This window comes from Carica papaya, chromosome 4, assembly GCF_054855325.1.
Source record: "Carica papaya isolate Zhongbai chromosome 4, ASM5485532v1, whole genome shotgun sequence".
Classification (NCBI taxonomy): Eukaryota; Viridiplantae; Streptophyta; class Magnoliopsida; order Brassicales; family Caricaceae; genus Carica; species Carica papaya.
This window is the reverse complement of record NC_142312.1, coordinates 20,016,457-20,032,029: the sequence shown is the minus strand read 5'-3', so window position 1 is coordinate 20,032,029 and position 15,573 is coordinate 20,016,457. Positions and strand designations below refer to the sequence as shown.

At 35.9% G+C, this 15,573-nt stretch overlaps 1 protein-coding gene across 1 annotated transcript in view; it reads left to right on the top strand.

The window, feature by feature from the left end:
- The window catches only part of LOC110810867 (glycine-rich protein), a 28,302-nt gene that overhangs the window by 812 nt on the left and 11,917 nt on the right, over positions 1 to 15,573 (top strand). Inside the window, exons 2-6 of the mRNA XM_088218071.1 lie at positions 526 to 779; positions 11,993 to 12,058; positions 12,165 to 12,243; positions 12,533 to 12,612; positions 12,697 to 12,720. Coding sequence (XP_088074197.1) covers positions 526 to 779; positions 11,993 to 12,058; positions 12,165 to 12,243; positions 12,533 to 12,612; positions 12,697 to 12,720 — 503 coding nt within the window. The remainder of the gene's footprint in view (positions 1 to 525; positions 780 to 11,992; positions 12,059 to 12,164; positions 12,244 to 12,532; positions 12,613 to 12,696; positions 12,721 to 15,573) is intronic.

Sequence of the window (15,573 nt, the reverse complement as noted above, 5' to 3'; positions counted from 1 at the left end):
GGATAGTGATTCAAGGCTAGATTCCTTCAAGGTATGCTAGTCATACCGAAATACAATAAAATTGTGTTCTAATTATCCCTAATAAAACTAATATAAAAGTTAGAACTATGAATTTAGTTAGAAATGAAATGAAAATTGAACAAACTGCAGCATTAAGATTCAGTTTGGTTTAATTATCATCTTTAGCTGATTTCGTTCTTTAATATTCACACAATTAGGTTATAGTAACTTCTCTAAAAATTGTAAGCGTAAAAATTAGTTGGTGATGAACTGAAAATTGAACGTAATAAGCAATATTAATATTTACTTTTGTTATTGATCATTTTATAGACGTATTTTTCATTAATTTATACATGATTTGGGATGCATTTAGTATATAAGGCAATATAGTAATGAGAGAAACAATCCAATAAGAGAGCCTCAAGTTGGCCATACTGTTTTAGGGACCAGGCTCTTTGTTTCTGCTTTCTGTCTTATTGCATTAAAGATCTTTAAAAATATTTGCTAACCACAACTTTTTTGTAGTATTGCCTGCACTACGCAATCATAACAACCAAGGTGGAAGAGGGGGTTTTGGTCGTGGGCGGTGGCAGGCCGGATATCAAAATGATAGAGGTGGTGCAGGCATTCTTCCTCGTCCTGGACCTTACCCTCAAAGGCAGGGCTATGGTTATGGCCCAAAATTTTCAAATGGTCATCGTGATGACCGTTTCGTGTCTGAACTAAAGCTTTCAAAGAGTGAAGAAACTTTATCAAGAAAAGCTACTGTTTTTCAGGAGGTTGGTGATTCTTGTATTTGTTTTTCTTCCTTATGATTTCATAACTACTTCCAGTTCTAATAAATATCCTGCATAAATTGTTTTATGTAGATCAAATGAAGGCTGAATGAATTTGTAATTTCTATAATTTTTTTTCTGAACATTATTTTGTTATGATATATCTCATAACTTTTAGCTAGATGTCAGACTAAAGACTCATGAGGTAGCCAAGTATTGATTTGGTGTTATGGTAGAAGATTTGGAAACAGAGTAGGAAGAATTAGAAAAGAAGAATAGTAGAATGAGGAGGATTAGAGAGTCAGAATTGCTAGAGAGAGAGAGAGAGATAGAGAGTAGAATATCATCTTCTTAGATTTCAGCATGAGGAGTACATCATCTAGGTGTCCTATCAGTACTACTTCCCTCCTATAGTACCTAAGAATCTAAGGCATGGTCACAATTGGTATTCCATCATGTATCCAATCTAGCTAACAATTTCAATTGAATTTGCAGGAGTTAAAAAAGAGGAAACTTTCTTACTAATTAACGGACTAGGATCCTTAACGGGTATTATTCTCTCCTGAAATTTCTCTTTCTTTGAAGAATCTTGTCCTCAAGTTTTACATGTGAAAACTATCCTTTAAGGGTCAGTCTTTCCATGTTGTTTCATTATGTCCCATATTCAACGATCGGGACCAAGAATTGATCTACCTGTTTGCATGGCAAATAATGGTTCTTTTCTGCATTATGTGCTTTGGGTTACAACAATTTGACCTAAAGAGCCTTTGATTGGGAGTTTGCCATCACTGATGGTATTGTTGCCCATAGATTTGTTAAGCATTGTGATGTGGAAGACTAGGTGTATTCTGGAATCTGGAGGTAGGTTAGTTTGTAGACAGCTGATCTAATTTTCTCTTAAATCCTAAAGGGTCTATGGAACTTAAGAGCTAGTCTTAAGCATCTCTGTGAGCTAATATAGATTGTCTATAAGGTTGCAATTTTAGTAAAACTGGCCTCTTGGTGTTTGCAAACTATGTTTCCAACAATTGCTCCCTAAGCAGCCTGTTCATTGTCCCTCATTCATCCACTCCTCAAAACTGGCCGTAGGTGTTACCAATCTTTTTGTTCCATTAGTAAGGGAGGAGAGTACCCATAGAGGGCTGTGAAAGGAGGCATCTTCAGACTGGAATGGTAGGTACTGTTGTACTAGTATTTTGCTAGATCGAGCCATAAGATCATGATTTTGGCTTCTTAGATTTTTTTTGGAAATAAAACTAATAGAAATATGATTTTGGCTTCTTAGATAATCCTTTATATATTAATTGACCCTCTCGGTCTACTCATCTGGTTGTTGGTGGTAGACAATGCTCATGTCTAGTTCCATTCTCATTGACCTCATTAATTCTTGCTAGAAAATATATGTGAATATGTCTCTATCCAACACTGTCGTAAGAGGCATCTTATGTAACCTGAAGACATGTTCTCAGAACAGATTAGCCACCTTTTTAGTTGAGATTTGGTGTGGAAGGGCTAGGAAGTCCAATATATCTATCCATCACCACCATGGTAGTGTCCCTCTATTTTGATTTGAGAAATTGTTCAATGAAGTCTATGGTAATATAAAACCAAGCTTGTTTTGGGAGGGTTGTAAAGAAACTGAGTATTTTTGCATATGTTCGCTTTTACAACTTTGAAAAGTATAAGACCTCTTTATTTTTTTAGATAAAAGGTATAATATGAGTCATTTATTTATAAGCACTAAGGAGATGCTAACCCATTTATAAAAAATATTTACATATCAATCAAAACAGATCATCAAAATCTTCCATTATATAAAATAGATGACTCATAATAAAAAAACCCTAAGGTTTGGAGCCATCTATCTCTAACCCTATCGTAGTCATCTTCCACTTTCTTAAAAGCGCTCTTGTTTCGTTTTTACCACACCACCCAAAAAATAGTAAGAGGAATGAGATTCACATGTTTCTTCCCTCCACTTATACCTTTCTAGGCATATTTTACCTCACTGACCCAACTATCACTCGACTAATTCCCAGTAATCGATAAGCCATAATTTACAATTTATACACAAGCGGGCACCAAAGAAGGATGTGATTACAAGACTCTGCCTCCTCCTTACGTAAAAAAATCCATTCACCAATATTTTCTTCTCATCGGCTTGTCAATATTGAGGATACACCCATGACCTGTTTTCATGCAAAAAAAACAACTCTACTAGAACATTAACCTTCTAGATTTGGCAAAAAGGAAAACTTTTGTCTGTGATGTCATTTTTAATCAAATAATTATAGAAGGACTTGACTAAAAAAGACCCTCTAGGATTGAGTCTCCAAATTGGTTGGTTGTTATTCCTTTTTGATTGTAGTGGTAGAGAGTCTATGGAGAAGAATCTCATAATCATTGACTTCCCGATTTGTTGAGGTTTCTCATAACTTTCACATGCCATTCTCCTTTCTTCCATTTACTCTATGTGACTTGTGAACTGAGATATTCTTGTGTTGCGCAATAGTATGAATATGGAAAAATTGTTCTCTTAGTGATCCTCCTCTTAACCAAGTAACATTTTAGAAACTAACTTTATCTCCATTGCCAACTCCAACTAATACAATCTTAAAATTTGTTTTTGCCATGCATTTTTTTTCTACATCCCTTTCTCGTGGGGTCTAGGCGATATTCTGGTGTACCACCCTCTATCCATGATCCAAAACTTTGCCTCAATCACCCCGTGCCAGAGGATACCGTTTTCATTCATGAACTTTCAGAGCCACTTCCCTTGTAAGGTCAAATTAACCTCCCTTGAAGATCTCAATCCCAAATCCCCTTGACACATAGGCTTTTCAACTTCATCACTTGCCACCAGATGATATGTTTTCCTATCCGTCAATTTGCTCCATAAAAATTTACATTGAATCGATTTTAATCTCTTGACTACACTTGTAGGAATGATCAAAAGGGGGACATTTAAAGATGAGGATATTAACAATTGTACTTTTAATGAGTGTAAGTCTTCTCTTTTTATCTAGGAGGTTTCTCCTCCATCCGCCAATCTCCTTTCAAGCCTTGCTACTACAGGATCTTAAATTGTTAAATTTTTATATTTAGTCCCAAATGGTAACTCCAAGTATTAAACCGGCAATCACACACTTTTATACTCTATAACTCTCGCCAACCTAAAAACATCCATCTCATCATCAAGTTTCACCAACTTGGACTTTGCTAAATTAATGATGAGTCTTGAAATTGTTGGAAAACTCAACAAAATGCATATGATGTTTAATATGACCATCTCATCTAGTTCATATGGTACCAAAGTGTCATCAACAAAGAATATGTGAATTACCTCCTCCATATGTTCACCTTTATCCACCTTTAAACCTTTAAACAACTCTTTTTTTGTGGCTCTTAATAACATTTTGTTTACGGTTTCTATGACAATTATAAATAATAGGGAAGATAAAGAATCATCTTTTCTAAGGCGTTTGGATGGTTTGACGAAGACGGACCCCCATTCATCGTGATCGCATAAGTTGTAGAAATACGAGTTGATCCACTTGCACCATTTGTCCCCAAAACCCAACCTCCACAGCATATAATCAAGAAAGCCCTAGTTTACATGACCATATGCTTTCTCCATGTCCAACTTACCTAGGACATTTTTCCTCCTCTTGTATAATAAATCATTTACAATCTCATTAGTTACCAGAGTCGCCATCCATAATTTGTCTGTCTTCTACAAAAATATGTTAACACTTGTGCACCACCCTATCCATCACCTTGGCCATCCTTCTAGCAAGTACTTTCGTTATGATTTTATAAACATTTCCAACTAAACTGATAGGTATGAAATTCTTAATATTAGCCGCCCTCTCCACCTTTGGAATGATGACCAAGAAGGAAGAGCTTAAAGTCTAACAAAGAACCGAATTCATGAAACTTCTTAAAAAGCCAAAAAATGTTGTCTTTCATTATGTGCTAAAATTTTTATAGAAAACCCATATTGAAACCACCGAGTGCAGGAGTTTTATCCTTTTTGCATTGCATGAGTCCCCCAAGAATCTCCTCCTTAGCGAACTCTCTTTCAAGTGATTCCCAATTTTACTCATTCAAAGACATGAAGTTCAAACCATCCAACTTGTTTCTCCAATTGAACTCCTCATGATATAATGTGCAAAAGAATTCTATGACCCCTTACCTCAATTGCTCATTACCTTTCACTAACCAACCATTTCGATCTCCTCCACATAATTGGTTCTCTTGTGGTGATTTGCCATGTGGTGGAATAATTTCGTGTTCCTATCCTCCTCATTTATCCATCTGAGTCTCGATTTTTGTCTTCATGAAATCTCCTCTATTTGTAATTTGTTTACCAAATCAAACTTTATAGATTCCTTGCGAGTGAAGTCTTCAGTTGACAAACCACCTTCTCCTTCCATCCTACCAGAGGCCTCAATATCTTGTAGTAGAAATTGAGTGATTATACCTTCACCCCCTCCTCTCATCACTTCTTATTTCAGCCGTTGCCACCTTCATCGTCTGAGCCACTCTAAAGCTAGCATTATTGTCCACTCTCATCTCTGTCCACCATCCACTCTAAAGGTAGTCTTACCATCACATCTCTTTATTAATTCAATAACATGGTGTTTTATCCTTAGCCAAAGAAAATCTACTTCTGCTTGTTATAAGTCCCCTTCACCTCAAATTTCCTCCCAATGGTCAACATGCCAGCTTCCGAGCAAATTTTCCTTAAATTCTCTCCTTTCCCTTTTAAGATCTGTGCTCTCTCAGTAGTCCTTGCTCGTGTGAATATGGTGGTCAAGCAGAGAATGGTGTAGATAATTCTGCAACCAGCCAGCTCTACTCCTCACCCCCTTTGAATGATTGTTATTCCTTTTGCATTCAAGAGGAACCAAAATAGTAGTGTACCTGTAAACCCCCTCACTTCCTGCTTCTCTTCTTGAAAGAGTGTTTCTAACTCTATTTTATCTTCCCTTCTTGTGTTGGATGGTGTAGTTAAATCCAAGAGCTTCACTATTCTCGTCCTTCAACATATGTTTTGATACCTTGTTGATTAGTCTTTCGTTGTGAAGAAGGTGACATCCAAGTAATGTGTTAATTTAGTGACTATCATAGGGATTGCCATAAGTTCTTTTTCATAGACACACAAGATCGATGTTTTGGGTTCAATGGCTTGTTAAAGAAGGTAATTGGTTGGTCTTGTTACATAAAGATTGCCATAAGTTCTTTTTCATAGACACACAAGATCGATGTTTTGAGTTCAATGGCTTGTTAAAGAAGGTAATTAGTTGGTCTTGTTACATAAAGATTGCTCTTGTCTCCTTGTCAGATGTGCGTGTCTTCAGAATAGGTGGCATCGAGAAATCAAGAGGAGCTAGCCTAGGGACAGTTGTCATTGTCTCTTCCAATTCTTTAAATGCCTCCTCAACCTCCGAGTTCCAATGGAATCCATTTTTCTTCAAAAGATCTATTAAGGTTCGACTCATTGGCCCAATCATAGTTCTTGATGAACTTCCTGTAGTACTCAATGAGTCCTAAAAAATCCTTTAAAGCTTTCTTGTTAAGAGGTCTAGGCCAGGTTAACATAGCCTTTATTTTTGTGATTTAGTTTGGCTCCTTTGACAATGATTAAATAGCCTAAATACTACACCTTCTCCTACCCGAAACAACATTGAGATTCCTTAGTTGAATGTTGATGTTGTTTCAACACTTGAAATATCGTCTCCAAGTGTTTTTGGTGTAGTTCCAAGATGGGGCTATACACTAGAATATCATCAAAGACAACTAACATGAACTTTCTTAAATAAGGCTTGAAATGTGGTTCATGGGTGCCTAGAATATAGCTGGGGTGTCTGTAAGACTGAAAGACATCACTATGAATTCAAAGAATTCGTGATGTGTTATAAATGCAAGCTTATGGACATCTTTGTTTTGAAATAAAAGTGTAAAGATGTATTAATGTGTAGAACCCTATTATTTCTTTCTTTCTAGATGACTTAAAAAATGGTAAGAGGGATAAATCTTTAGTGTTTATTTTTCTTGCACAATTTTTCCCAGGCCAATAAGTCAATAGGCTTATGGACATCTTTAACACGAACTTGATGATAATTCGCCCTTAGATCCATTATAAAGAATATCATTGCTCTGTTTGTAGTTTTTCAGGAATGGGTCTACCAATAAGGCTTGATGTTCCTCAATGCAACACCCAAAAGCAAGGGAGCATGATTTTGTTCTCTAGATGGGGGTGGAGAACTAAGCTCTTGGAGAATTCCACAGTATTTATCTATTTAAGTTCTAATAGTGTTTCATTCTTCAATCCTTCTCTTTGAATCCCTTTTGATTCTTTCTCCTCCAAATGCATGCATTCTATTGAATCTATCATGTGCTAGTTCCTTTCTATTCTTTTTGAGTTAGTATTGTTAACCAATTTTCTGACAGATGTTTCAAAGCCCTTGTATTATGTACTCCTTGTATCACCATTGTCTGCCTTTCTTTCACGATCTCTACCTGAAGCATTTCAAAATCTTGCAATATTAGATTGTCTTTCTTCATCTAGTCAGCTCTTAAAATAACGTCATGGTATCTCAAATCTAACAAATAGTGTTAAAAAGAGGGTAAATTAGGTTAAACGGTATAAGGGTAAATTATACTATTTGTAATTAATTATTATTAATTGTTTATTTCCTTTTTCATCTTAGAAAACCTGTACAAATAGGTTGTAATATTGAATATAATAGATATCAAACCATTCTTGATATGGTATCAAAGTCAAGTGAAAAACCCTAGCTTCATTTACAAACCTTATTCGGTTTTCATTGCCGAAATAAATAAAAAAGAACCTAAAAGGGTTAGGTCAGCCTTCATAACTGGCCAGTGTAGTCCAGTCGCTAGCCACTATTGCTGGCCACCAGTAACAACCAAATCGGCCTTCTTTACTAGTGCTAGAAACCCTTAATCGGGCATTCAATCATGGATTGCCCCTTTCCCATAGCACTTCTATTTGCGTTCCTCTATACCATGCATAAACCTTGCAGACGCGGTCATAGTTGGACGTCAGACCCTTGGGTCGTGGTCGCCTCCAACCGAGCAAATAGATGAGCCGCATCGAGTCATGACTAGATGCAACCAAACGCGACCACCTCAGTTTTCTCTTGGTCGCGTTGGTGTAACGTCGCATAACCGTTACTAGATGCGGCCACCTCAGTTCTCTCCTGGTTGCACAGGTGTAACATTGCACAATGCTCTCTTTATTGTGACCAGGCGCGACCACCTCAACTTTGTCAAGCGCGAATGGGTCATCTCTGTCAATTAGTAGTGCCTTAATCTCCATTGAGGCATGTAAAGGGACAGGGAAGAAAAAATACTGAATATTTACATATCTTTTATTGAAATGAGAGTAGAGATATATATACATGTAGATAGATTCAGATATGGCGTAATTTCGCACCGACAATGCCAAGTATTTTTTCAACCATATACTTTCATCATCCTTCTATCATGAAGAAATTGTTCATGAATTATCTTACGTCCACGCTCACACAATTGAATGGAGTAGCAGAACGCAAGAATAGTCTCATTTTAACTACAACCAAAGCTTTTCTTTTTGAAAACAACGTCTCAAAACAATATTTGGGGCAAAACTATCCTTACTGTCACTTGCGTTGTTAATTGTTTGCCTACAAATGTTTTTGAATTCAAAAGTTCTTTTGAAACACTTCAAGAGTTTTACTCAATAGTAAGTGTCACCAACCATATGATTTCTTGGATATTTGGTTTTCTTGCTGTTGTTCATATTAATTCCCATAAAAGAGGGAAATTTGATTCCTATACCCTGAAATGTGTATACATGGTACTCATACTCTCAAAAGAGGTACAAATTTTAACACCTGCCCACCCAAAAGTTCTATGTCCGCATATGTCACATTTATTGAATAAGAATCTTACTTCATTTAGCGTTATCTTTAGGGGGAGTATATGTTGCAAGATGAGGATACATAATTCTTAATTGATTTTGACCTATCACCTTTGTCATATACTTCAAAACCATCACCATAAGAAAAGTTTTAGAAGGCATTAAAAAACTCAATACCACAAGAAAACTTTAAAAATTCATTCTCTCAAGGGATTATACCAATCCCTAGGTTTTCTTAGGTGTATATAAGGAGTAAGATACCGAGTGATGAGCCAAATCCTATTAAAAAATCCGACATTAATCCTAGAAGTAAGTTAAGTCTTAGAAAATTTATAAAGTTCTTTAATAATGATGTGCCTATTGCACTTCATAAATATATAAGAGAATGCACCAAAAACCATCTGTATCATATCTCACAATTTGTGTCGTTTGTTAAGGGCTCATCTACCCATAGAAGTTTCTTCACAATTTGTGTCGTTTGTTAAGGGCTCATCTACCCATAGAAGTTTCTTCACAAGTTTAAATAATGAGTATATTCCTAACGCAATATCTAAGACATTATCCTGTGAAAAATGGAAAATACTATGCATATAGAAATGCTGACACTTGAAAAAACCAAACTTGGGAAATGATAGATCTACCTAAAGGCAAGAAGCTGGTGGGATGCAAACGAGTTTTTTCAATCAAATATAAAGTAGATGAGACATTCGAGAGATATAAGGCGAGACTGATGGCAACATATGGGATAGACTACCAAAAAATATTAGTGCAGTAGTCAAGATGAACACTGTGAAAATATTGTTGTCATTAGTCCCCCACTCTGACTGACAATTACAACAATTTGATGTAAGAGTTTTAGAAGAATAAAGCTATATGGATATTCTACTAGGCTTTGACTGAGAAGCAAGAGTAAGAAAGATATTTTAAACTAAAGGAGACACTGTATGGACTCAAACAGTCGCTAAGAGCATGGTTTAAAAGTTCATAAGAGTTATTATAGGTGTGGGATTTAAGTAAGTTCAAGGAGATCACATTTTGTTAATCAAACACTCAAAGGTAGAGGGGTTTATAACTCTTCTATTATATGTTGATGACATTGTTGTAGTACTAGAACAATATCTGATGAAGGAATTCAAAATCAAGGAATTGGACAAGATAAAGTATTTTCCGAGAATTGAAGTTGTCCGCTCTAAATATGAGATTTTTATTTCTTAAGAAAAATACATTCAATACCTATTAAAAGACACTGACAAGCTAACATACAAACCAAATAGCACTCCTATTGATCCTAATCATAAATTAGGAATAGCAGATGAAAGTACGACAGTGAACAAAGAAATATATTAGAGACTAGTTAGGAGATTGATCTACCTATCCCGCACGAGATCAGATATCGCCTATGCAGTAAGTGTTATAAGTCAATTCATGTTCAATCCGAAAGAAATGCACCTATTGGCAGTTTACAATGTATTGCAATACTTAAAAAAGTCACCAAGGAAGGAATTATGTTAAGGATGAATGACAAATTGCTTCTAAAAGGCTATACTAATGCAAATTATGTAGAGTCAGTTGTAGATAAAAAATATGCTACAGACCACTTACTATACCTTGAGGGTGATCTAGTCATTTGGAGAAGTAAGAAACAAAATATAGTTGCGAGATCAAATAAAAAATTAGAGTTTCGAGCAATGATGCAAAGGGTATGTGAACTAATATGCCTAAAAAGAATTTTGGAAGATTTTAAAATTAAGTGGGAAAACCTTATGTGCCTATATTATGACAACAAGACGACCATAAGTATCATTCGCAATTTGGTGCAACATGGTCGAACCAAACACATCGAAGTCACGTACATTTTATCAAAGAAAAACTTGACAGCCCCTAATATATTCCTCATACATGTCCACCAATTCTCAACTAATAGATGTGTTAATTAAAGATGTAAGCAATCGAACATTCTAAACTCTTATTGGCAAGTCGGGAATGGACAACATCTATTCCCTAGCTTGAGGGGGAGTGTTAAGGAGAATGGTAAATTAGGTTAAAAGGTACAAAGACAAAATAACATTCCTTGTAAGTAATTGTCTAATTCCTTTTCTGTCCTAAAAATCTGTATTTGTAGGGCCGTAATATCTAATAGAATACACATCAAACTATTCTTGACATATAAGATGGACTCATGAACCACATTTTTTGAGTCATCAAGTTCAGCTTTGGAGTCGTAAATTAACTTAACATTTTCTGCCCATTTGCCACCAAGACTTTGAGAGGGAGGATTCTGTAATTCTGGCATCATACCACTTAGCTATCTCAATATTCATGAAAGTATGTGGACTACCACTGTTGACTAGGATAAGTATAGGTTTGAAATTCGTTGCCTCCTAGCCTTGACAATGCAGCCACTGTTTTGAGCCTCCATGGTTTGTAGGGAATTTTCCCTCATTAATTCTCCATCTATGCTTCCCCCTGTTGCTGCTTCATCCCTCTTCATCTCTGTAATCGTAACTTTTTTTTTTTCTTTTGTAGTTTCTAGCATCATCACCTTCTTGGCTTTACTAAATTCACAGCTGGCATTCTAGCCTGTGCAAAAATTTCAGGAACTTCTAGAAAAGATGAAACTTGCTAACTAAATTAATTTACTAGGATCCTTACCGGTAATTACTTTGTCTTGACACTAATAGATAGTTTCTTCCATTTAGCAGAGAGGGCAAGTGACTTTGGATACGGTTTAGCATTTTATGTTTTTCTTCCTCTCTGAAGTAGCAATTTATATGTTCTCTCTAGAATGGCTAAGTGACTTCCTACATGAGATTTTGAGTTCTTGATGTTAGAATTGACTATTGAGCATTGGAGGAAGATCATTACATTCTTTAGCATTTAATAATGAATATAGATTCACTCTCATTTATAGAACTGAACACACTAATTGAATTTCGTAAATTCTTTTTGTCGTCTATTTTTGTGCACGATTTGCTTTTTTAAATTTCTTGGTGCTCAACAATATTGATGGAAAAGAAGGAAAATGAAGAAGTATTTTGTACACATTCTTTTTATTTAAAAAAAAGTATATGGTTTATTAACATATTAGAGATCTTGCTGATGTTCCTAATGGGTGTTTGTTTCCTCACCCGTTACATACATCATGTGAATTGATATGTAGATGAACCTTTCTTCTGGATGCCTGTGCTATTCTTTATGCTTTGTTTTGAGAAACATTCTCTGTACTTCCTTTTTGACAATGCTAATATTTTTTTTTTGTTTTCTGAATTCTAATTTGATCCTACAGCCTTGTGAGCTCGCTTGCTATAGTCGTGTAGAAGGTGGGGAGGTCCACTTTGATGAGCGCAGCTTGGTGTGAACTATTGTTTCTCGGGATTTCTTTAACTATTTACTTATAATATTATAGTTCTTGTTGGTTTTTTGGCTTATTGACGCCATCTCTATCTCCCTGTTTCTAGAGGCTTTTTAAGCGTCTCATCACTGAGGATATTGGAGCTGATTTAAATGAAGGTTATGACACTTATATTGAGAAAAAAGGTAAATTCATGTGTCTTTTATTTTCCAATTAAACATTGCCATGATGAGATTGCATATGAACCGAATAGCAATAATGATATTTCATTTGTGTTATGCATCTAGTTGACTTTATGCATCTGAAGGTTAACAATTGTATCTAGAAAGAGGGTAAAATGTTATATCTTCTATTTTCCAATTAAAAATTGCCTGAGGAGATTGAATATGAACCATATTGCAAAAATGATTGTTTATTATGCGCCTGGTTGAGTTTATGGATATGGAGGCTAATGCATTTTTTCCTTTAAACTAGAGCTTGGCTCCCAGGGTTTTGGTGACCTCCTTGCCTGCATAAGAGCTAAAAATCTTCCACTTCAAAACATTCATTTTGTGGTAAGGCATTGTTTTTTCTAGCTGCTTAATTACGATACCTCATGTACTGAAAGTACAATCCTGATCTTCCCCTTTTTATTGCAGACTTTCCGAAACAACCTAAATAAGGTACATCAAACTCTGTTGTCAATTTTACTTACAGATAAGTGTTATTTGGGACATTCTTGGTAATATCTGCCTAACCATGATTCTGAAATATATATATATATATATATTACCTGGCTAACTATGATTCTGATATATATATATATATATATATGTATGTATATCCATCCTGGATCAGATGATTTTCTTTCCCTAGGTTATCACTAAGAATGCTTTAATCGAAATTCACCATATTGTTAGTGACTTCACTCACAGGTTGAATTGTCACTATGAATTCTTTTAGGAGAATCTCAATAGTGGATGAACCATAAGATCCCAGAAGATGATTGCAACCAGGCTGAACTCTAGATTAGTAAAAGCCCAGATCATGAGAGAACAACTAACTTTATCAGCTTGACTCCAAACAACCGGTCCTCAAAATTGATCCAAGCAAGTCACTCTTACTAAGGTCAATAGCTAACCCTGGAATCAGCTTAAACAGTTGTAAAAGGTGAGTGCGTATCTTTTAAGTGATAGAGAAAGTTGCCAAGGGGAGGAAACCTGTAATGCACCTCCAATGATGATTACAGTTACATAAACCAAGGCTTCCAATTAATCCTCTTGTAGGCCTCCTCAAAGTTCAAATTTGAACGCCAATAATTTGCTTGTAGATCTTTTAACATCCACCACTACTTCATTTGCAATGATGTTTGCATCAAGAATTTGTTTACCTGCCGCAGGTTCTCTGGGTGACAAAATATAATCTCCAATAAGCTCTCCCAATCTAAGAATGGAACCATGGGCATAGTCTTATCACTTTTAGAAACAAAACATGTGTGGCAATTATCATTAGCTTAATGGACTAGTCTTTTTTAGGAGCTAGGTTGACGAAATTAGATTACATTTTGTTAGTTATTTACAAATGAAATTTACTAAAAATCTTAAGCAGATTCAACTTTTAGCAGTCTCTTAGCTACTATTGTAGGAAATAATAATAAAGTAATCAAGAAAATGGCTTTATCCAACGCCACTTATTAATCTCTTCTTCTTCAAAATGCCTATGTAACCACCTACCTTTATCAAGTTCTAAAGCCTCCAATAAAGGGTTATCTTCCTCCTCATAAAGTTTCTTATTACAATATTTTTTTTAATTTATCTCTGAACCAGTAGAAGCGGAATCAATGAAGATTCTATCATTTTCAAGCATAAATTCCTTAATTTAACTCTTAGACTTCCTTTCACACTTCCCAATTGATGGATAATATGTTGAAGTTTCATCACAAACTTACCCACCCCTTGACACTTGGTTCCAGAGTGAAAAGGTAAGCTTGGTCATTAAATAAAGATACATCTCAAAGGAAGCAAAAAGCTGTCGAGGTAAGAATACAATTCTATCCCTAAAGATAGGCCTGGTTTTAGTCATTAGATAACATCTCTAAGCACAATAGGAGGACTTTTGCTATTTTTTGGATTGTGTGAAAAGAGAGAAGTAAGAGGACTTTTGAGGGGGTGGAGAGGATATAGATAGGATTAGAAACAGATGGCCTTCATCCTCCTGCAAAAGCTTGTTGCGCCTCCCTACACTATATCCATTATGGTTGATTCTTTTGGCAAGTGCTTTGGCAATTATGGATACATCCTACAAGACTAATCAGTTTGAAATATTTAAGGTTAGATGCCCCTTCAATCTTGGGAACCAACACAATGGAAATGGAGGATTTAACAAAACAACCAGATTAGTGGAAGAAAGAGCTGAAGGATAGCGAAACCATCTATACTAGAGCTTTGTCCACAGTACGTGATTGTTAAGTGTTTACTGCTTCCACCTTAGAAACAAAGTTGAAGCTGCATTCCTTGTTCCACCAAATTACGAAGTCCAAACCATCCAAGCTAGTATTCAAACTTATGTTCCTAGTAAAACTCACAACAAAAAGCCTTTGATGCTAGCCTCATACCAGATTGGACTCAATCTTTTTGTCCTCATTCATAAGATTATTAATAAAATTTGTCCTATTAGGTGTAGCCCTCCTATGGAAGAGTTAGTCTTCCTACTGTTGTCATCACCTTATCTCTTTCACAGACAATTGATTAATGGTCTCTAACTTTGCAAGGTTTTTCTTCTCCAGGTCAACTCTAGAAAGGCCCTCCGTGCCCCCTCCTTCCAATCTAGCTTATTACTTGCAACTAGAATGAAATCCCTCTAGTTTAGTAGACCAGAGAAGACCTCCTCTCTCCAGAGCTTAATCTTTGATTTAACAAAGGCTTGCGTATTGAAGACTTTGGAACTTGTGATACCCGAGTGATCCTTCTCAATTCACTAGGCCTTGACAAGATCATGAAAGCTCTGTCTTAACCTACATATTCCCAAAACAAAAAGTAACAAGCTCCAGCTGATGAGAACCGAATCAAAACAGACAAGGAACATGCTCAAAGAAGTTAGATTGAGAAATATCTGGAAGATTCTTCGCCATCCCAATAAAGCTCAAGAGTTTATCAATATGGATAAGGCACAGACATCCTTAGTACTTGACTACGTCTCTTTCCCTCTTTCATAAGAAGCTTCATTATACTTAGCTTTTGAAAACATCCCATATCTCCCTAGTGAACTAAATGAGGCATTACCACTGGATCTCTGCTGGAAGAGCACCATAATGATCAACTGCAATCCAAAAATTGAACAAAGTTGTCAATGCCTGTAAAGGTCTTGCCACATCGACTTCTCTCCTTAGTGCATCACAAAATAAGACTGCACATGTAATGGGGGCCACCAACAAGTTTGGGTGGAATTTTCCATTGAGGGGAAATTATTGAGACCAGATGCAGGGGAATGACAGGGAGTAGGGACACTTGTGAATTCAAGGAAAAAAAAATCAAATT